The sequence below is a fragment of the Anolis sagrei genome, chromosome 13, assembly GCF_037176765.1.
Source record: "Anolis sagrei isolate rAnoSag1 chromosome 13, rAnoSag1.mat, whole genome shotgun sequence".
Classification (NCBI taxonomy): Eukaryota; Metazoa; Chordata; class Lepidosauria; order Squamata; family Dactyloidae; genus Anolis; species Anolis sagrei.
Window position 1 is genome coordinate 14,316,252 of NC_090033.1, and position 22,404 is coordinate 14,338,655.

At 44.8% G+C, this 22,404-nt stretch overlaps 1 protein-coding gene across 1 annotated transcript in view; it reads left to right on the forward strand.

Annotated features, from left to right (window-relative positions):
• Positions 1-7,503: 7,503 nt before the first annotated feature.
• Positions 7,504-22,404, forward strand: part of LOC137097768 (tumor necrosis factor receptor superfamily member 1A-like) — a 57,549-nt gene continuing 42,648 nt past the window's right edge. Inside the window, exon 1 of the mRNA XM_067472897.1 lies at positions 7,504-7,675. Coding sequence (XP_067328998.1) covers positions 7,504-7,675 — 172 coding nt within the window. The remainder of the gene's footprint in view (positions 7,676-22,404) is intronic.

Sequence of the window (22,404 nt, forward strand, 5' to 3'; positions counted from 1 at the left end):
ACCCGTTAGTAGTCTGGCTGCCGAGCGTTGGACTAGCTGCAGCTTCCGGGCAGTCTTCAGAGGCAACCCCACGTAGAGAGCGTTGCAGTAGTCTAAACGGGATGTAACCAAAGTGTGGACCACCGTGGCCAAGTCAGACTTCCCAAGTTTTAATTGTGCAAAAGCTCCCCTGACTGTCGCCGAGACCTGGGGCTCCAGGCTCAGCGATGAGTCCAGGATCACACCCTGTGCCTTCAGGGGGGGGGGGGGGTGACCCCGTCCAGCACAGGCTGTAACCTATGCCCTGTTCAGCCTTTCGACTGACCAGGAGGACCTCTGTCTTGTCTTGATTTAGTTTCAATTTGTTCGCCCTCATCCAGTCCGTCACAGCGGCCAAGCACCGGTTCAGGAGTTGAACAGCCTCCTTAGTAGCAGGTGGAAAGGAGTGACAGACTTGGACATCATCTGCGTACAGATGACACCGCACCCCGAAACTCCGGATGATCTCTCCCAACGGCTTCATGTATATGTTAAACAACATAGGGGACAGTACTGGACCCTGTGGGGTCTCCACAGTACAATGGCCGAGGAGTCAAGCAGGAGTCCCCTAGCGACACCTTCTGGGAGCGACCCTCGAGGAAGGACCGGAGCCACTGCAAAGCAGTACCCCCAAGACCCATTCCCGCGAGGCGTCCCAGGAGGATACTGTGGTCGATGGTATCGAAGGCCGAAGAGAGGTCCAGCAGAACCAACAGGGACACACTCCCCCTGTCCAGTTCCCGGCAAAGATCATCCACTAAGGTGACCAAGGCTGTCTCAGTACCAGCCTAAAGCCAGACTGGATCCCTACAGAGAGCTGCTGATATTTGTTGCTTTCACAATCGAGCCATGAGCCAAATTCTACATTAAAGTTCTCCATTTATCATTCTAGACAGCCTTTGTGGTGAATGCCAATTCAGTGCTCTCTCGGCGTCTTGCGGTTCACTTACTGCGGATTCGCTGTTTCGCGGGTTTTCTTGAGCAGCCTGCCGAGGTCTTCTCGGTTTAGGTGTCTCCCGCTGCCTCCCTGGCCTGCGTGGCTCCGGAGGCCTGAGGTGTGGCGTGGGGAAGGCCCACCTCCCTGCCTAAAGTAATGTAAGACATCTATATCTATCTATCTGTATAATAAAAGTGAATGTTTGTATGTATGTGGCAGCTTTCTGATTGGTTGCCACTTTCACAGGCCACTGCGACCAGCATGGGTGGCGGACCTGGACCAAACTTGGCACACATAACACCCATGACCCCCTTTACATCCTGGTGAGGTTTGGGGAGGACAGACAATGGATGATGGGATTTGTAGTACTGTGGGAACACTTTGGTTCCCACAGACCACTGTGGCCCCCAACCAGGGGTGGCTCAACCCATTACGCAAAGTAAGTATTCGCAGTACAGTTGATTTTGCCCAGGGGCGCTCTTGAGCTGCTGTTGGGGGAAAATAGACCTTGACATATATGAGTTGTAGTTACTGGGATGTATAGTTCACCTAATCAAAGAGCATTATGAACTTCACCAATGATGCAATTGATCCAAATATGGCACGCAGAACTCCCATGACGAACAGAAAATATATATCAATGTTTGGTTGGGGGGGGGGGGCGCCAAAATACTGTTTGCTTACCATTGAAAATTACCTAGGGCCGCCTCTGCCCCCAACAATGACAGAAGAAGACCAAACTTTGCACACAGACACCCCCCCCCCCCAATGACCCACTCTACATTCTGGTGCTGTTTGGAGGAGGATGGATCACGGATGCTGGGAGTTGCAGTACCTTCACTCACTTCCTGAGACCACTTCAACCCTCATCCAATGACTGATCAAGACCAAACTTGGCACACAGAGCCACCATGACCCACTCATTATCCAGGATCCAGAAATCAAAAGCCAAGAATTCAGTTGTGGGGATCCAGAAGTCAATTTAAAAACCAGGATCCAGATGTCAAAAGCTAGGAATTCAATTGTCAGGATCCAGAAGTCATTTCAAAAGCCAAGATTCTGATGTCAAAAGCCAAGAATTCATCATCATCATCATCATCATTGAATAACTTATTAATCGCCCTCCATCCGAGAATGCTCCAGGCGATTTACAGCTCAATTATAAAAGATAAAATACATACATACAAAAATTAAAAATTAACAGAGATCGAATGCTCTAGTGAAAAGCCAGGTCTTAAGTGCAAGAGTAAAAGGTCCTAAGTCACGCATGGCTCTCATGTAGGGCGGCAAGGAATTCCACAAGGCTGGGGCAGAAATAGAGAAAGCCCTGCGTTTGGTACTTTCCAAGTGCACTTCTCTAGGACCCGGTATATGGAGTAAGTCACGTTGGGCTGGTCGTTGCGACCTCCGATGATGGGAGAAGGAGAGGCCGTAAAGAGTTTTGAAGGTCAGAACTAGCATCTTAGACAGGCCACGGGACTCAGTTGTAAGCCAATGTCAATGTTGCAGCACTGGTGTTATATGGCATTTCGTGGGCGTTCTTGTGAGTAACTTGGCTGCCGCATTCTGAACAATACGGAGCTTTCGGGTCATAGACGTCGGAAGGCCAACATACAGGGCGTTGCAATAGTCCAGCCTAGATGTGACCGTGGCATGGATGACAGTTGCCAGAGCCTCGTCAGATAGGTAGGGTGCCAGTTGCCTCGCTTGTCGTAGATGGAAAAAGGCCTGTTTGCTGGCAGCAGCGACCTGAGCTTCCATTGTCAGCTTTGAATCCAGGATGACACCTAAGCTCTTAACAGTGGTCGATGGAGATGGGGCGGCACCATCGAAGGTGGGCAACGGAGGAGTCAGACTTGCCAGAGAATCTCAGTCTTCGCCGGGTTCACCTTCAGTCTGCTAGCACGTAGCCAGTTTGACAGAGCTTCCAGACAGAGGGTGAAATTGTCTGGAATTGACGTTGCTCCAGGCTCCAGGCGCAGAAGGAGTTGGGTATCGTCTGCATATTGGTAGCAGTCCAGGCCGAAACTCCGAGCCAAACTAGCAAGGGGTCTAACGTAGATGTTGAAGAGAAGAGGAGAGAGAATTGCACCTTGGGGGACCCCACATAGGAGCGCGGATCTATCAGAGACTTGATCCATGTACTGCACGCGTTGACTTTGGTTCCGGAGAAATGAGTTGAACCAATTGAGGGCCTGACCACGAACTCCAGACATGGCAAGATGGTGAATCATTAGATCGTAGTCGACGGTGTCAAATGCTGCGGTAAGGTCGAGAAGTACCAGTAGCGCGGATCCACCGTTGTCAGACTAGCGACAGAGTTCATCCGTAATGGCAATCAGGACTGTTGTGGGGATCCAGAAGTCAATTCAAAAACCAGGATCCAGATGTCAAAAGCAAGGAATTTCTAAATTCTTAAGATATTGTTTAGTGCTTGACGACTGAGGGAAAGATCTCTGTATCCTCACACAGTGTGGAGAAGAGAGAGACATGTATCTGAGGGAATGGGAAAAGGACCAATGCGCATCCCCAGTGAGAACGGACACAGGATGAACTGGCCAGGGCCTCCGTCCTCTGCCCGCCAATATTTGCCCGCTGTGTTCAAATGCGCCAGCCGTTCTGTGTACTTAACGTTCTCCCTCCAACAGAATGGGAACAAAATGGCCATGCTGGTCGCTGTTCTCTGGTGCTTATTTGCTCTTTCCCTCCCTAATGAGAAAGTCGTGCCGGGTTTTGGCCAGGAAAGCTTTTCCCGGGAAGCTGCCAAGCGGCGACAGACGGCTGATGAATGTATTAATGTCTCACTTAATTGTCAGGCTCCTTGCCCTTTTGCACAAACGGAAGCACAAGGCACGGCACGCTTGGCCAAGCTTCCTCAGCGCGGTGGAGCAGAGCATTTTCAAGATGGAGGCTGAGATGGCAACATTTTATGGAGTCTTACGTATACTTCAGTGTTCAGTTGACCATTTCTGCTCCCTTGGCAGCCACCTCTCCACATAAGTCAACATTGACACCGAAATACAACACGGCATGAGCTCTGCAAGTGCAGCATTTTTCCGAATGAAGCAGAGAGTGTTTGAGGACCGGAATATCCGTAGGGATATAAACAAGCTCCTTGGTATCCCTACGGATATTTCCACTTGTCTTCCCAAGAGATTTGCAGGATTTCCCAGAGGCAGCGCTGAGGGAATCATTCCAGGAGTTGCATGTGACATCTGTAGACAGTCCACGTTGCACAGGCATATAGCAGGGTTGGGAGGACAATAGCTTTATAAACAAGCTCCTTGGTATCCCTACGGATATTTCCACTTGTCTTCCCAAGAGATTTGCAGGATTTTCCAGAGGCAGCGCTGAGGGAATCATTCCAGGAGCTGCATGTGAGATCTGTAGACAGTCCACGTTGCACAGGCATATAGCAGGGTTGGGAGGACAATAGCTTTATAAACAAGCTCCTTGGTATCCCTACGGATATTTCCACTTGTCTTCCCAAGAAATTTGCAGGATTTCCCAGAGGCAGCGCTGACGGAATCATTTCAGGAGTTGCACGTGACATCTGTAGACAGTCCACGTTGCACAGGCATATAGCAGGGTTGGGAGGACAATAGCTTTATAAACAAGCTCCTTGGTATCCCTACGGATATTTCCACTTGTCTTCCCAAGAGATTTGCAGGATTTTCCAGAGGCAGCGCTGAGGGAATCATTCCAGGAGCTGCATGTGAGATCTGTAGACAGTCCACGTTGCACAGGCATATAGCAGGGTTGGGAGGACAATAGCTTTATAAACAAGCTCCTTGGTATCCCTACGGATATTTCCACTTGTCTTCCCAAGAGATTTGCAGGATTTTCCAGAGGCAGCGCTGAGGGAATCATTCCAGGAGCTGCATGTGAGATCTGTAGACAGTCCACGTTGCACAGGCATATAGCAGGGTTGGGAGAGAGTGTTTGAGGACCGGAATATCCGTAGGGATACCAAGGAGCTTGTTTATAAAGCTATTGTCCTCCCAACCCTGCTAAATATTCCGGTCCTCAAACACTCATTCCATTCTGTTTTTGGCAAGATTCTGGGAAACTAGAAGGGAGGCCATTTGGATTCATAATCCGGGATCCAGAGTTTCATTTTGGGAAGAATATTCCCAAAAAGAGAATGAGAGAAGGGGGGGGGGGCTGAAATTTGAAACAAAAGTACAACCGGGCTGTGGCGCAATTGGTTAAGTTGTTGTTTATTCGTTCATTCGCTTCCGACTTTTCGTGACCACATGGACCATCTAAGGTCAGAGCTCCCTGCCAGCTGTTACCACCCCCAGCTCCTTCAGGGTCAAGCCAGTCCCTTCGAGGATACCATACATCCATCTTGCCCTTGGTCAGCTGCTCTTCCTTTTTCCTTCCATTTTCCCCAGCATCCTTATCTTCTCCAAGCTTTCCTGTCTTCTCATTTTGTGGTCAAACTGACTTCAGGGGGAGTGCAACACCGTCCAACACAGGTTGCCACCCAATACCCCAGTCAGATGGGCAACTGACCTGGAGGACCTCTGTCTTGTCAGGATTGATCCTCAGCTTGTTTGTCCTTATCCAGATCATCACAGCAGCCAGGCACTGGTCCAGCATCTGAGGGGCTTTCTTGGAATCTGGTGGAAAAGAGTAGTGGAGTTGGGCATCATCTGCGTAGAGGTGGCACCATACTCCAAAACTCCGGATGACCTCTCCCAGCAGTTTCATGTAGATATTAAATAGTATGGGGGACAGAATAGAGCCTTGCAGGACCCCACAGGTCAATGGCCAGGGGTCCGAGCAGGAGTCCCCCAGCTTCACCAACTGGGAACAAACTCCAGGAAGGACCAGAGCCACAGCAAAACCATGCCCCCGAGTCCCATCCCAGTGAGTCTTCCCAGAAGGATACCATGGTCGATGGTATTGAAAGCCGCTGAGATATCCAAGAGAACGCTGAGATATCCAAAAGAACTGCGGAGGTCATCCACCAAGGTGACCAAAGCTGTCTCGGTACTGTGCCCAGGCCTGAAGCCAGACTGTGAACAATCCAGAAAATCTGTGTCATCGAGGAATCCCTGGAGCTGCGAGGCAACCACCCACTCCAGAACCTTGCCCAGAAAGGAGAGGTTGGAAATTGGTCTGTAGTTGTTACGCACTGTCGGGTCAAGGGAGGTCTTCTTTTATAAAAGTTTTACCACCGCCTGCTTAAGGCAGGTCTGGAATTTTCCCTGGCCCAATAAAGCATTTATTATTGCAACTAGGCCTGGGTAACAACGCAAAAATTTGTTTCTAAAATCAATTTGTAATTGTGTTTTTTTGTTTCGATATTTAAAATAATTACAAAATTTTCCAAAAAAAAAGTTCGGTATTTACGAAATTTCGTAAATATTTACAAAACATTTTGTAAAGATGGTGCCCTTTTTTTCCAATATTTTTTCAATATTTTTTAAATTTAATTATTAATTTAGTAGAATAGGGAGGAGAAATTATTATTGAGGGAAGGCAGGCACTCACTCTGGCGGGCCCTCTCGCTCGCCGCTCGCTCGCCCTCTCGCTCGCCCTCTCGCCCTCTCGCTAGGATGGGTTCCTTCCAGGAGGGGCTCTTTTTCCCAGGCTGCCAAACTACAACTCCCAGGATGCTACAGCATTGAGCCAATGTGGTGCCAAACCTCATCCAGGCTGCAGTGTAGATGGCTGCAGGATGGAGGGGTTTCCTGCCTCGAATTGAGAGAGAGAGAGAGAGAGAGAGAGAAGAGGAAGCAAGTGAGCCTTCTTTGGAAGAGAGCTCAGAACCCCCCTGCGAAAGGTGAGAGAGAGAGAAAGAAGAGAAAAGGAAAGAAAGAGAAGGAGACCTCCCTCTCGCCCTCTCGCTCGCCCTCTCGCTCGCCGCTCGCCCTCTCACTCGCCCTCTCGCTCGCCGCTCGCCCTCTCACTCGCCCTCTCGCTCGCCGCTCGCCCTCTCGCTCACCGCTCGCCCTCTCGCTCGCCGCTCGCCCTCTCGCTCGCCCTCTCGCTCGCTTGCTCAGTCGGCGCCGAGAGAGGAGAGCTCCCAGCAAGCCAGGCGGCCATCTTACATATTTCCGAAATGGACGGAAATACAAAAATTTTTGGCGCCTGCCGTTTCGATATTTAAAAACACTTCCAGGTTTAAAAATAAGTTTTGTAATCGTTTTGTAATTCAAAAATTAACGAATTTTTTAACGAATTACGAATTAACGAAACGAATTGCCCAGCCCTAATTGCAACAAACCTTTCCCACAACCCCTCTCTGGCCAGCTTCACTAGCCAAGAAGGGCAAGGATCCAGAGCGCAAGTGGTCGCCCTCACCATCCCAAGGATCCCCTCCACGTCATCAGGAAGAACAAGACGGAAACAACTCTGACACCCTATTTGCTGCAGACGCTATGCGGGCAGTTGAGAATACTTTTCTGGCTGCTCGCAAAGCCACGAAATAAGCCCTAATATTGGCTTTAGCCCGTGCTTGGTCAGATACGTCGTGAGATTTCCTCCAAATGCCCTCTAGACCCTTCCTCCAGCGCTTCATCATAACCAGCTCCTCGATGAACCAAGGAGTCTGTGTGACTCTACGCAACGAGAGGGGACGTTCGGGAGCGATCGTGTCAATTGCCCTGGCCATCTTACTAATAGCGATCAACAAGGGCATCAACAGGATCGTCAGTCTCCAAGACAGAAAGATCCCCAAGAGACCTCAGGAGTCCTGCTCTCACATCTGTAGGTTAATACGAGGAGTACCATTGCTTTTACAATGCTGATTTTCATTGCCAGTGTGATATCTCTACTCAGCTACATTAAATCACCACTGACCAAAAGGTCATAAGTTCAAAGCCAGCCCAGATCGGAGTAATTCTCCCAACCATTTGTCTAGCTTGCTGTCAACCTTTGCAGCCTAAAAAACAGTTGCATCTGTCAAGTAGGAAATTTAGGTACCACTTATGCGGGGAGGCCAATTTAATTTATGATGCCATAAAAATCTCCAACAGCAGGTGAAAGAATGAGGAAGTACTCCATCAAGGACTTGGTATCACAAGTGGACTGTGAAGCGACAGCTCCTCCGGTGGCCAGAATTCGAGCATATCCTGATGAAGCTTAAATTGTCTCTGTGTTGGTCTATATATGTTGTATGTCTAAACGGCATTGAATGTTTGCCATGTATATGTGTTGTAGTAGAGCCTGTTAGTAACACTGCAAGTGGTAGTATGGGTGTCAGAAGGGGGAAAAGGAGTGCTCGTGAACAAGAGCTGGATGAGGAACAACAAAGGAAAGGGATCCGGGATATACTTAAGTCATCTACCGACGAAGACTCCTTCGAAGGGTTTTCTGAAAGCGAAGTGAGGGAGAGGAAGGAAATACAGTGGATGTGAATAGGGGAACTAAGAGGGTTACTCGGGAGCAGGAATCGAATGAGGAGCAACAGAGGAAGAAGATCCGGGATATACTTACTGCTCCCACAGATGAAAAGTTCTTCATGGGTTTCTCTGGGACTGATGGGTCTGGGAGTGATGGGGATGGGGATGACAGACTGGATTGGACTAAGGTACAAGAGGTTTAAGATGTATGTGCTCAGCCAACATCTAGTGACACGTTTGTGGGGTTTTCTGGTGGTGGGGATTGGCAATCGGGAGATACTTCTGAGTCTTGGGGAAATCTAAGTCTTGACAAAAGGTGGAGGAGTTGGAGTGATGGGAGTCGGAGTTCAGGTGTGAAGTCAAGGACAGCTGCAAGATATGGTGGTGGGGCGGAGGTCAGCTCATCATCGGATGATGAGGTGTAAGATAAAAGTAGGCTTTGAAATGGGGAATATTTGCAGAAGGCAAAGTGTTGGTTTCGTGCCTTGGGTTTTGTCGCTGCCGTTGTCGTGTTGGGCTTGGGTCCTGGATCTGCAGGTTGCTGCTTCCGTTCGTGTGTGTTACAACTCGGCTTGGATTCTCGTGAGTGGCGGATTTCCCTTTCTTTGATTTTGGACCTGTTTTGCATACGACACTGACTACGTGGACTTTGGAACCTCTCAACTTCGGACTTGGCTTACGTCGACCTCGGACTTCGTTTGACTACGTCTTCTCCTTTGCGGCTCTTTGTTTGTTCGTCCTTTACTTGCTGTATTATTTTGCGTGACTTTTGAAGCACTCCAGTTTAATCCGGATCTTTTCTCCGGATAATCCGGATTATTACTTCAGTTTGCTTTTTGAACTGGAACTTGTTGCTGACTACGTGAACTTGCAACTTCGCAACTTCGGACTTGGCTTACATCGACCTCGGACTTCGTTTGACTACATCTTCTCCTTTGCGGCTCTTTGTTTGTTCGTCCTTTACTTGCTGTATTATTTTGCGTAACTTTTGAAGCACTCCAGTTTAATCCGGATCTTCTCTCCGGATTATTACTTCAGTTTGCTTTTTGAACTGGAACTTGTTGCTTTTTGAGTTTTGACCAGGGACACGGAAGTAAGTGTCTCTGAGTCCTTTTTGCTTTGTGTTAATAAACTCTACTTTTGGACATACTCTTGAGTCTGGCTCGTTAAGGCATCTGGGTTCCGACAATATGTGCACTACAGGGTGAGAAGGGGTGAATATAAATACTGTAAATAAATAAATAAGTACATAAATAAATAAAATGAAAACAGAATGGATTTCTGCCATTTTGCACACCTCTAATTTTTCAGAAAAATCTGGATTTAAATCACTGCTCTCCTTGGAAACCGACTGGGTGCTCTTGAGCAAGTCATATACTCTCTGATTCTTAGGATGAATTTCCTTGCAATAAATCTGTCTGAGAAAAACCCGAGAGAATGATGCCACAAGTCAGAGTCAGCTTTAAGGCACATAACAAAAAAAAAACCACAATTCTGTATTTGACACCACACTCGTCCTTCAAAAACACTTTGCAATTTCATTTCTTTTGTTGTCTCAGTTTGTCAGAGCTCTCTGTTCCCAATTCCTCCCAGCGCTTTCAATCTTGCGCGCAATTTCGGTGTTTAAGTCGTTGGGTCCATTCCGCCTCATCTCCTGGCATTGTTTCTCAGAAACGGGTCTGAGCGTCTGATGTTCTTTTGACTTTCTGTGAAGCCAGGCAACCATCCGTCATTGTGCTCAGTATAAAGCAAACACACAAAAACAGCAATTACTGAGGCATTGTATCTGTGATCCCGCATTGAATGTCCACCTGGTCTTCACTGGACCCACAGCTGTGGGTTTGAAAAAGAAACCTGACGTCTAGAATCAAAGAATATAAGAACTATGGAGGGTGTTTCCAAGGACCTTTGTAGTCCAACGCTTTATGGCCAACTCCTTGGTCCAAACCAAAGAATGTAAGAAAAATCATGGAAGATGATCTGAAGAACTTGCTAGTCCATCATTTTATAGCCAACTCCTTGAAGCAACTCTAATAATGCAAGAAGAACTATGGCGGATCTTCCCAAAGATCTTGCTAGTCCAACGTTTTGTGAACAATTCCTTGATCCAACTCAAAGAATGGAAGAAGAACCACGGAAGATCATCCTAAAGAACTTGGTAGTCCAGTGTTCTGTGGTCAACTCCTTGATCCATCTCAAAAAATGTAAGAACCATGGAAGATCATCCCAAAGAACTTGGAAGTCCAATGTTTTGTAGTCAACTCCTTGATCCACTCAAAGAATGTAAGAAGAACTGTGGAAGATCAGCCCAAAGAACTTGATAGTCCAATGTTTAGTGGTCAACTCCTTGATCCAACTCAAAGAATGTAAGAGGAATCATGGAAGATCATCTGAAGAACTTGCTAGTCCAGTGTTTTATGGCCAACTCCTTGAAGCAACTCAAAGAATGGACGAAGAACCATGGAAGATCATCCCAAGAATTTGGTAGTCCAACATTATATGGCCAACAATACAATCCAACTCAAAGAATGTAAGGGGAACCATGGAAGATCATTCCAAAGGACTGAATAGTTGAACATTGAATTGCCAACTCCTTGATCCAGCTCAAAGAATGCAAGAAGAACCATGGGACATCTTCCCAAAAATCTTGCTAATCCAATATTTAGTGAACAATTCCTTGATCCAGCTCAAAGAACGGAAGAAGAACCATGGAAGATCATCCCAAAGAACTTGGTAGTCCAGTGTTCTGTGGTCAACTCCCTTGATCCATCTCAAAAAATGTAAGAACTATGGAAGATCATCCCAAAGAACTTGGAAGTCCAATGTTTTGTAGTCAACTCCTTGATCCACTCAAAGAATGTAAGAAGAACTGTGGAAGATCAGCCCAAAGAACTTGATAGTCCAATGTTTAGTGGTCAACTCCTTGATCCAACTCAAAGAATGTAAGAAGAATCATTGAAGATCATCTGAAGAACTTGCTAGTCCAGTGTTTTATGGCCAACTCCTTGAAGCAACTCAAAGAATGGACGAAGAACCATGGAAGATCATCCCAAGAATTTGCGAATCCAACATTTTATGGCCAACTCCACAATCCAACTCAAAGCGGAACCAGGGAAGATCATCCCAAAGAACTGAATGGTCCAACATTCAATTGCCAACTCCTTGATCCAACTCAAGCATGTAAGAAGAACCATGGAAGATCATCCCAAAGACCTTGCCAGTCCAACGTTTTGTAAACAACTTGATCCACTTGAAAGAATGCGAGAAGAACCATGGGACATTATCCCAAAGACTTTGATCATCTCTTTTGTTGATAACTCCTTGAACCAGCTCAAAGAATGTAACAAGACCAGTTGTCAACTGGACTGTCCACCCCAGGTTCTCCAACCACTGATGGATTTGAAGGCTATTGGAAGGCTATCTTCTTGTAGGAGTTTGTAAGATCTTCAAGGGAGACATTTCTCTTTGACCCAACATCTTCGCGGGCATCATTGATGGAAATGTCCATCAATTGATGGGGACCGACTTTCTTGTTGGTTGTTGTTGTCGTGTCAGGAGAGACTTGAGAAACTGCAAGTCACTTCTGGTGTGAGAGAATTGGCCATCTGCAAGGACGTTGCCCAGGGGATGCCTGGGTGTTTAGATGTTTTTACCATCCTTGTGGGAAGCTTCTCTCATGTCCCCACATGAGGAGCTGGAGCTGATAGAGGGAGCTCATCCATGCTCTCCCTGGATTCGAACCTGCGACCTGTCGGTCTTCAGTCTTGCCGGCACAGGGGTTTAACCCTTGTTGGTTGCTCCCACACACTGCTATGGAAGTTAGGTCCTTCTTTCCGCTGTCTTTTCTTTGGAGAGCTTTCTAGTCCAGCAAGACTTATTTTGGGTCAGTATAGTATATGGTTCTGATCCTCATACTAGAGATGGCACATCGACAGTCATTGGAAGCATAAATCTGCTGAGTCTTGATCTGCAGCAGAACAAACCCCTATCACTGGTCTGTGGGACTTCTACGGGGGTTGAATGAAACTCTACGAGGGACTTCTACGAGGGTTGAATGCCTCCCCCTTGTTACTTGGGTTTGGATGGGAATATTTTAATAAATTAAATGCAGAAATAATCCTTAGAATGTCCTCTTTATCTACCACTATTTACTTTTCCACATAATCACCAGACAATTGGATACATTTCTGCCAATGATGAACAACCACTATTCACTTTGCCAAATAATCACCAGACAATTGGATACATTTTTGCTAACAATGAACAAGTTTTCCGAAGCCGTCACAGAAGAAGTCGACACTGTTTCCGCAACTAGCGTCTCACAGTTCTCTCAACGTCTTCATCAGAAAGATAATGATGTCCCCACAGATCTTCTTTCATTATCGGGAAGAGATGGAAGTCAGACGGTGCTAAATGTGGACTTTAGGTAGGATGTCGTAGGACGGTGTGGCGAGGGAGGGAGACTATTTCGTTATTAATAAAATAAACCTCTTTACTGCCTTATACTGATTCAGTTTCTTCTTTTATATTGGCTGGGACTTTCTGTGTGCTGTTTAATCTTTGTACTTTATATCACAGGCAATGAGACACTCTTATGTATAACAAAGTAACACAGTTTATTTATAACTTCTGGCTCCAACGCTTGTGGTTCCATTTGTGTTTTGTTGCAATCTTGAGGCTTACAGTCAGTATCATTTACTTGGTTTACTTTTCTGAATAGACTTTCAATGTTTCACATTCACAAACATGTTACTTGCTTTACACACTCTTGGCTGAATTATATTCTGACTAAAGCAACACTGGCTTTCTTTATGTTCCTTAAAACCCAAGCTCTATTTAACTAACTGCTTCTCTATATCAGAAGTCTTTAACACATCTTCATAACTGCTACTTTCTAACAGGCACTCAAAAACAAACTATCCTTTTCACACACAGATTCCTAACTGTCATTTTCAAACTCCCTCACTCTAACTGCCTCTTTCAAAACCCTGGCTCCGCCCCTTTGGAATGTTCAGCTCTGCTCTCCCAACTGTCATTTTGGCCTAGCAGCCAAAATGCCTACGCTAATCTGCATATGACCAATCGGCTTCACATATGCAAATGAATCCTGTTGCTACCCTGTCTGTGCCTATTCTTCCTTATCTACCATATGTAAACATAGAGCTATACACCAAAAATTCAACATAGAGTAGCAATTTCACTACAGACAGTGACATCCCATCTCTGAAGTTTCAAGTCTGTGCGCTTTCATTTCAGGCATCGGCATCCTGGGTACCCATCGTGCACAGATCTTTGGATAGTCAAGCAAAGCAATAATGTGACCCACACATTCTTGTGAAATGCCAATTATGCTTGAAATTTCTCTGAGTGATACGACGATCGTCCTGAATCAATCAGTCAACCTTGTGCTTGTGAAACTCAGTGGTTGCTGTTACAGGATGTCCAACTCTTTGTCACGCAAGTCAGATGTTCCCACCTCAACATCTTTAGTCTTAATTGACCTACGACACACAGTACTCACATCAACGCAATCACCATAAACATCTGGCATTCACCTTTGGGGTGACACCTTCTGCTTTTTTTTTGTTGTGTTAGGAGCTCCTGTTGTGAGAGAATTGGCTGTCTGCAAGGACATTGCCCAGGGGACACCCAGATGATTTGATGTTTTTATCATCCTTGTGGGAGGCTTCTCTCATGTCCCCACATGAGGAGCTGGAGCTGATAGAGGGAGCTCATCCTCCCCTCACCGGATTCGAACCTGCAACCTGTTGGTCTTCAGTCCTGTTGGCACAGGGTTTTAACCCACTGCGCCACTGGGGGCTCCACACAGCTTCTGCTGTCAAGAATTTAATGACTGCGTGTTGCTTAAATCGCATTGACCGACCATCTGTGCAGGTGTGACGATGTGTAAGTTTTATCCTTTGGTTATGTGTAGTTTGGACAGTGGTTTAGGGATGGTAAGTATGGGAGATTATGTTTTGTTGGAGAGAGTGGCTTGGCGTTAGCTGAGTTGCCATAGCAACAGGGGCGGAGCCAACTGCCTCTTCAGGGGCAGCTGTTTTAAAAAAGAGTCAGTCAGTACGCCAGCGAGCTACTGAGTGGACTGAATCTTTTGGTGGAGATTCAGGGAATGTGTCTGTAGCCAGTGTGCTATAGGGAAAGACTGAATCTCTTGGTGGAGATTCAGGGAATCAATTGGTGACCAAGTGGTTGCAGAGAAGGACCCGGTACAGGGGGTTGTTGATTCTGAATTAAGAATCAAGGTTTGGCTGGGTTTAAGCCTGTTGTGCCAGCTGTGGAACCTTTTGAACTGTTTGCCTGAGATTACTCATGAAACCTTTCCAATGTAACCATCAAGACTTGTGCCTCTTTTGAAGAACAGTTATACATTGTTATACTCCTGTTGAAATAAACCTGTTACTGTTTTCCTCAAGCCTTGCCTGATACAGTTTCTCCTAAGTTGAACAGCCTACTAGGGCTGGGCGGTTTCGTTTCGTTAATTCGTAATTCGTTAATAATTCGTTAATTTTTTCAATTACAAAACGATAACGAACCATTCTGGAGCAATTATTTAAAAAAACGAATTTTTAAACACGTTTTGTAAATGCTTCGTATTTTGTTATTGTATTCGTTTCGTTATTGTTCTGAGGTCGTTTCGTTATTATTTCCGCATGTCTGGGGCAAGTTTTTTATTTAATTAGTGAAAAAAAATTATAATATCACACCAACAGTCAACAACAGAGGGAGAGGGAAGCTTCACAAGTTTTTGGAGGTTTTTTAGCGTATTTCGCGGTCGCGTCCGCCATTAACGAATCAATTCGTTATTGTTTCGGAAATCGATTCGTTAATGTTTTGTAATTTTTTTCACATTTACGAAATTTCGTAAATATCGAACTTTTTAAAAGGAAAATTTTGTAATTATTTTAAATATCGAAACAAAAAAAACCCCCAAATTCAAATCGATTTTAGAAACAAATTTTTCCGTTGTTACCCAGGCCTACAGCCTACAACAGTAAAGTCAAGCCAGGAAAGTAAACGCTACGCTATCAAGTGAATAAAGCCTACTGTAATTAACAGTCCCTTTATAAAATAGCTCCTAGGTGGATATTGATCGTTGCCCGGCTTCCCTCATAGATAAGGTGGCAGTGGGTGCCTTACCACGCGCACCTTCATAATTGGTGGCATTCGGTGGCATTAAAACAGTCATCGTTACAATTGGTGGCAGCAGTTTAACGACTCCTTTACAGCAGGTCCCATACTTTGCACTTTAACAACACAATCATTCAATGCGAAGGCTTCCCGCCAAAATGGAACTGTAGAGGAGAGTGTACTGAACAAGCCAGTACCTGCTGCATACCAGTACTGCCATCTGTTGTGGAGTTACGAAGGTGGTGGCATTACTTTTCATTCAACCCTCATATTATCTCTATGACTTTTGTGCAGAATGTGTCCTGGATTTTGGGTAGCTTTCAAACACTTTTTTTCTCACCGTGGGGAGACAAGTCATTAAAAGTGTTATTTCCTTCCCACGAAAGGAGATCTACTGAAGAAGCGCATCCTTACACGACAGCTCTGTGAGAAGGAGGCAGAACAAGAGCGGACCCCATTGGCCACCTCTCTGCGATAAGGTAAGCTCCGGAAAACAAACCCTCCAATCTATAAAAATCCTAAAGCATCTCGAGTAAGGAAACAAAAGGAAGTTCTTTTCATGCATTTTTCAGAGACCTGGAGGACAGATTGCAGTACCGCGCTGATAAATACGTGTCAGACATCTGGGTTCTTTTCATGTTTTTTTAATGCTCACAGACCCACACCTTGCATTTTCACCTGAAGGAACATTTGGTTTTGTTGAGATTGCATTCAGGCCCAAAGGCAGAGCCTAGTGGGGTTCTTATTTCTGACGTCTACACAGTTTGAGGCAAACTCGAAGAGTTTTCCCTTGGAGTAACTCAGAAGAAAGGTTTTGGTTATTTGTGTACATTTTCTCACATTTTTCACTCTTGTGTGGGAGGGGGGCATCTACACTATCGAATGAATAGCTTGTAGGGCTGGTCAATTCGTTTCGTTAATTCGTAATTCGTTAAAAAATTCGTTAATTTTTGAATTACGAAACGATTACAAAACTTTTTTTTTTAACCTGGAAGTGTTTTTAAATATCGAAACGGCAGGCGCCAAAAAAATTTGTATTTCCGTCCATTTCGGAAATACGTAAGATGGCCGCCTGCCGATGCTTGCTGGGAGCTCTCCTCTCTCGGCGCCGGCTGAGCAAGCGAGCGAGAGGGCAAGCGAGAGGGGCAAGCGAGCGGCGAGCCAGAGGGGCGAGCGAGCGGCGAGCGAGAGGGCCCGCCAGAGTGAGTGCTTGCCTTCCCTCCTTAATAATAATTTTAATTTCTCCTCCCTATTCTACTAAATTAATAATTAAATTTAAAAAATATTGAAAAAATATTGAAAAAAAAGGGCGCCATCTTTACAAAATGTTTTGTAAATATTTACGAAATTTCGTAAATACCGAACTTTTTTTTTGGAAAATTTTGTAATTATTTTAAATATCGAAACAAAAAGAACCCCCAATTACAAATCGATTTTAGAAACAAATTTTTGCGTTGTTACCCAGGCCTAATAGCTTGATATCACTTGAACTGCGAAATCTCAATGTTAGGGAATCCTGGAAGTTGTGGTTGTATAATGACGAATGATGGTGAAGCTCCTGGGATTCCACAGCTTTGAGACTTCACTGTTTAAAGTGATGTCAAACTGAATTAATTCTACCGTATGGATGCGTCATCCAAGGGTCCAAACAGATCGCAATCCTCATCTGAGAAATGATGTCGCCCTAATGAGCCAATTTCTGTGCCACATGAAAGTAGGGGTGTGCACGATATCGTTTCGGTGTACAGTGTTCCCTCTCTACTTCACAGTTCACTTTTAGCAAATTTGCTGTTTCGTAGTTTTTCAATAAATATTAATTTAAAATATATATCGCAGCATTTTCGCTGTTTCACGGGTTTTTGCCACTGCCGCTCTCTGAGGTGCTTTCCCTCCCCAGTCCTCCCTCCCTCCAGCCTTGAAGGGCCTTTACTTCATTCTCTCTCTCTTCATCCGGTGAAGGGAAAGGCGGGGAGGGCTTGCTTCCTTTACTTCCTTCCTTCGCAACCACCGCACTGACAGAGAGGTGGATGGGGGAAGCCAAAGATACAGGAGTGTTTTTTTTTATATAAGATTTTATTTACATACAATAACAGCTTACAGTATAAACAAAACAACAAAACAGTAAACATTTTACAAACATATAGCCCCACCACCAAGGCCTGAACAAGTATCATTTTCTTCGCCATGTATTTATAAATCAACCCTTACTCAAATGTCATCTCCAAAATTCCTGACCCACCAAATTCTGTTGTTTTCCATTTTCGCTCTCTAAGGCATATTTAATAAAGACCAACCAGTATGCCTCAAAATCCGATCTGTTAATTTCCCCCTGAATACCCTCATTTCCATTGTTAATTTATCATTTAAAGCTACATTCCAAACTTCCCTATACCATGTTTCCAGTGTTAGATTAGTTATTATTTTCCAGTTCTTTGCTATTATAATTTTTCCCACTGTGAGCAAAATAATCACCAATTCTTTCTTCCTTGTCTCTAAATTCAGCTTCGTGGTGTCCATTAATAATGCTAACCTAGCATCCGGCATAATATTTAATCCTATAATGTTGTTTATTTCGATAAATATATCCTTCCAAAAATTCTTCACTTGGGGGCATTCCCACCATAAATGAAAATATGTCCCTTTTTGTTTGCCACATCTCCAGCAGAGGTTACTTTGCTTGTTATCCATCTGATGTTGTTTGACTGGCGTGGTATATCATCTCCATATAACTTTGTATACATTTTCTTTTAATCTTATTGATAGGTTCTTAGCCACTCTCCACTTCAGGACTCCTTTCCAATCAAAATCTGTCAGAGGCCCTAGGTCTCTTTCCCATACATTTTCTAACAGCTTCAGCCCTATTTCTTCGCCAATTAATCCCTTATATATTTTCCCAATTAATCCTTTCCCCATTATTTCTTGATTTTTAAGCTTACTTAACCATTCCTCATATTTATTCAGTGCTCTACATCCGGGATTTTTACTTAACCAGTCCTTTCTCCAATTATACAGCTGTTGCCTCTCAAACCAATTCAAGGCACCTTGTTCTTCTAATTTATTAAACTTGCCCATCGAGTTTTGTATCCATTCCTTCCAGGAAAGAGCAGTTTTCCCCTCCAGTTTAATTCTTAGGTCTTCTGGGAAGTTTTCCAGTACAACTATTGGGGTTAGTGGGGAAACTCCGATACAGGAGTGTTTTAAAAGAAACAGGTACAGTACAGAACAGTGTAGAAAAGGTTATTAATGGGAAGGGTTATGTAGTGTATAAGTATGTGGGGGGAGTATATTTTAAGTTTATTAAGACTTGAAAAAGCTCCTCCACCCCACCACCTTCATCCCATCCCTGGCAGAAAACCAAATCCAATGTGTGCCTGGTGCTATGATACTAACTGAGACAGGCCTATAGTTTCCATGGCGGCCATGAAGTCCTGAGCCACACCTGACAGAGAAGTCTTGGTGTGTACATTGAATTCTCCCAGCACTAGAAGCCGTTGAGACTCCAATGCCATGTCCAAGACCACTCCAGCTAGCTCAGGTTGGGAGACTGTAGTGCAGTGGGGTGGTCGGTACACTGAATCCCTATCCTGTCCCGGTCACTTACCCTAATGCTCCTGCTATGATCTGGTCATCGACCGTAAGAAAGTTTACTTTCTAACTACTAAAATAATGTATATATATTAAAATAATATTAAAATAAATATAGTGTCCCTACCTCACGGATTTTCACTTATCGAGGGTGGTCCTGGAACATAACACCCGCAATAAGTGAGGGAACACTGTACTGGATTTGGGAGATTCAGCTGCTGAATTGCCAAAAATGAGCCTGGCCAGGGTGGGGATGGGGAGCAGCCAAAGCCTTCGCTGATAAGGCAGCCAGATCTTTTCAGCTCATAGGGGCTAGTGGGGCGGAGTGGCACCCTAACTGAGGCAAAGACGGCATGCGAGCAGTAGGGTTTAGGCTTGGGTGGTTTCGTTCATTAATTTTGTAATTCGTTATTAATTCGTATTTAAATTAGCTTACGATCCAATATTGAGCCATGCAGGAATAGTGTGAGGAGTAAATTAGATTCAAAACAATTTTTTCAATTTATTTCGTAATTATTTTGTAATTATTTCGTAATTATTTCGTAATTATTTCGAAATTATTTTCGCATGTCTGGTGCAAGTTTTATAGTTGTTGTTTGTTTTATCACACCAACAGTCAACAACAGAGGGAGAGGGAAGCTTCAGAAGTTCCTCCTGTCCCATTTGGAGTTTTTTTTTAGCATATTGCGCAATCTCGTCCGCCATTAATGAATCGATTCGTAATTTTACGAAATTTCATAAATTTTGAAATTTTTTAAAGGAAAATTTCGGAATTCTATAAAAAAAACGAAACGCAAGGGCCCCCTAAAAACAAAATGAGTTTAGAACCAAATTTTTCCGTGGTTACCCAAGCCTAGTAGGGTTGTGCACGGATCTGTTTTCACAAAGGGTCTTCAGCTGGTTTGGCTGGTTTGACTGGACCAGATGCCCATAACAGCATGGGCTCACCACAATTTTTACCCATTTGCAACAGAACAGTGGCTGCCGAAAAATAGTTGCTTTTTGTTTCTTTCGGCTCCACATGTACGGGGAGGGAGGCAGCCGCTAGAAGGGAAAAGATTCCAGAAAGGGTGATTGCTTGAGTTTATTGCCTTAAACCCACGTGTCCTTGAAAGACAGAAGAGGAAGGATCTCAGAAAGGGTGGTTCCTTGAGTCTATTGCCTTAAACCCACGTGTCCTTGAAAGACAATAAGCGAAGGATCCCAGAAAGGGTGGTTGCTTGAGTCTATTGCCCTTAAACCTACGTGTCCTTGAAAGACAGAAGAGGATGAATCCCAGAAAGGGTGGTTTCTTGAGTCTATTGCCCTTAAACCTAGGTCTCCTTGAAAGACAGAAGGGTAAGGATCCCAGGAAATGGGGTTGCTTAAGTCCGATGACAGAAAGGGGAGCCTCATAAGTTCCCCATTGCAGCCAATAGGCTGGATCTTCCTGGATCTTTCAGTTGCCGAGTCAAAAACGGCTTTTTCCGTTAACTAATTTCACAAGACTCTCAAAAACGGATCTGGATACTCATTAATTTCAGATACCAAAATGGATTGTGATCCAGCTGAATTGCACAATCCTAGTGGGCAGGCCACTTGAGGCAAATGGGAACTCTCTTTCCCAGCAGCACTTGAAGGAGCCTCTCTGCTCCCTCCCGGGGCATTATGGGAGTTAAGGTGTTCTCCCTCTGTGCGTCTCACTCTTTCTCACCCAATCAGAGTTCTGCTTGACTGTTCCATTCTCCTCCCTTCTTGTGGTGTGTGTTTGAGACTTCAATGCCCAGAATACTTGTGGTTTTATTTTTTTAATGTTATGGTTAAAACTTCTGAAAAATTCCCAAAAATCAGTGGATCGGTGAAACATTCTGCAACTTGGCAGGCTTAAAAAGCTTTCTCACCCAATCAGAGGTCTGCTTGACTGTTTCCCTTCTCCTCCCCTCTTGTGGCATGTGCTTGGGACTTCAATGCCCAGAATTCTTGTGGTTTTTTTTTTTAATGTTATGGTTAAAACTTCTGAAAAATTCCCAAAAATCAGCGGATTGGTGAAACATTCTGCAACTTGGCAGGCTTAAAAATCTTTCTCACCCAATGTGTCTATTCTCCTCTCCTCTTGTGGCATGTGCTTGGGACTTCAATGCCCAGAATTCTTGTGGTGTTATTTTTTTAAATGTTATGGTTAAAACTTTTGAAAAATTCCCAAAAATCAGCGGTTTGGTGAAACATTCTGCAACTTGGCAGGCTTAAAAAGCTTTTTCATCCCATCAGAGGCCTGCTTGACTGTTTCAATTCTCCTCCCCCCTTGTGGCGTGTGCTTGGGACTTCAATGTCCAGAATTCTTGTGGTGTTATTTTTTTAATGTTATGGTTAAAACTTTCTGCAACTTGGCAGGCTTAAAAATGATGGAGAAACGAGACTCTAAAGTTTTCACATTGGTGTAAACGGACCAAATGTTGCTGGTACAAAATGGGACCCCCTCTCTGAATTTCAGGAATTTCCCAGTAAACGCAATAGGGGGATGGGACAGAAAACGGCACGGGTTTTTGCCGAGTCAGACACCAATACGCAAAAGTTCATTATCCTACATCTTGCTTACAAATGTCCGTCTGGGATGAGCGAAAGAACGGCACCTCGTCGCTAATTCTTCCATTAAGGTCTAATTGGAAAAATATAATGAACGATCCTGGTGGATGTGGCTTCGGAATGCCTCGCTGGCGCATGACCCTCCCGGGTTGAACTCGGGGCAGGATGTTAATTGGATAGTGAACACTGAGCGATGAAACTGGACATTCGGGGGGAGATTCTGGGACCAAGCGGCCAGACGACGGCTCTTCTCAACCTCATCCATAAACCGATGCCAGGAGCCGGAATGAAAGAGGGGAAACAGTGAAGGTTACCTTGCCTGATTGGCTTTGATAGTCTATTTTTGTTTATTAGGCTCAATTAATCCGCCGCGCTCGTTTGTTGACTTTGGCTTCACTCGACGGTTGCTATGGAGCGGGGAATAATTAGAATTTAAGGGACCTTTGCAAACTATATTTCCATCGCATGGCTCATTACCTGGCTTTCTGCAGTGGAGACGGAAGGCGGGTGAGAAATGCCACTGGCTTTAATGGCACGGAGTGGGAAAGAGTCCTTTGTGTGAGGCAAATTTGTCAGGTTTATGAACATCCTGCGACTCCTCCATGATAACATGATGGCATCGAGATCCAACAGCTAACTGACAAGAAAAGGAAAGCCTTCCAAACATGGCAGAGAGACATCAATTGTGCTGCTAAGAAAAAGATCTATGCCAGCACAAAAGCTGAGGTCCAAAGAAGGACAAGAGAACTCAAGAACATCTGGTGGACAAAGAAGGCTGAAGAAATCCAACACCTGGCA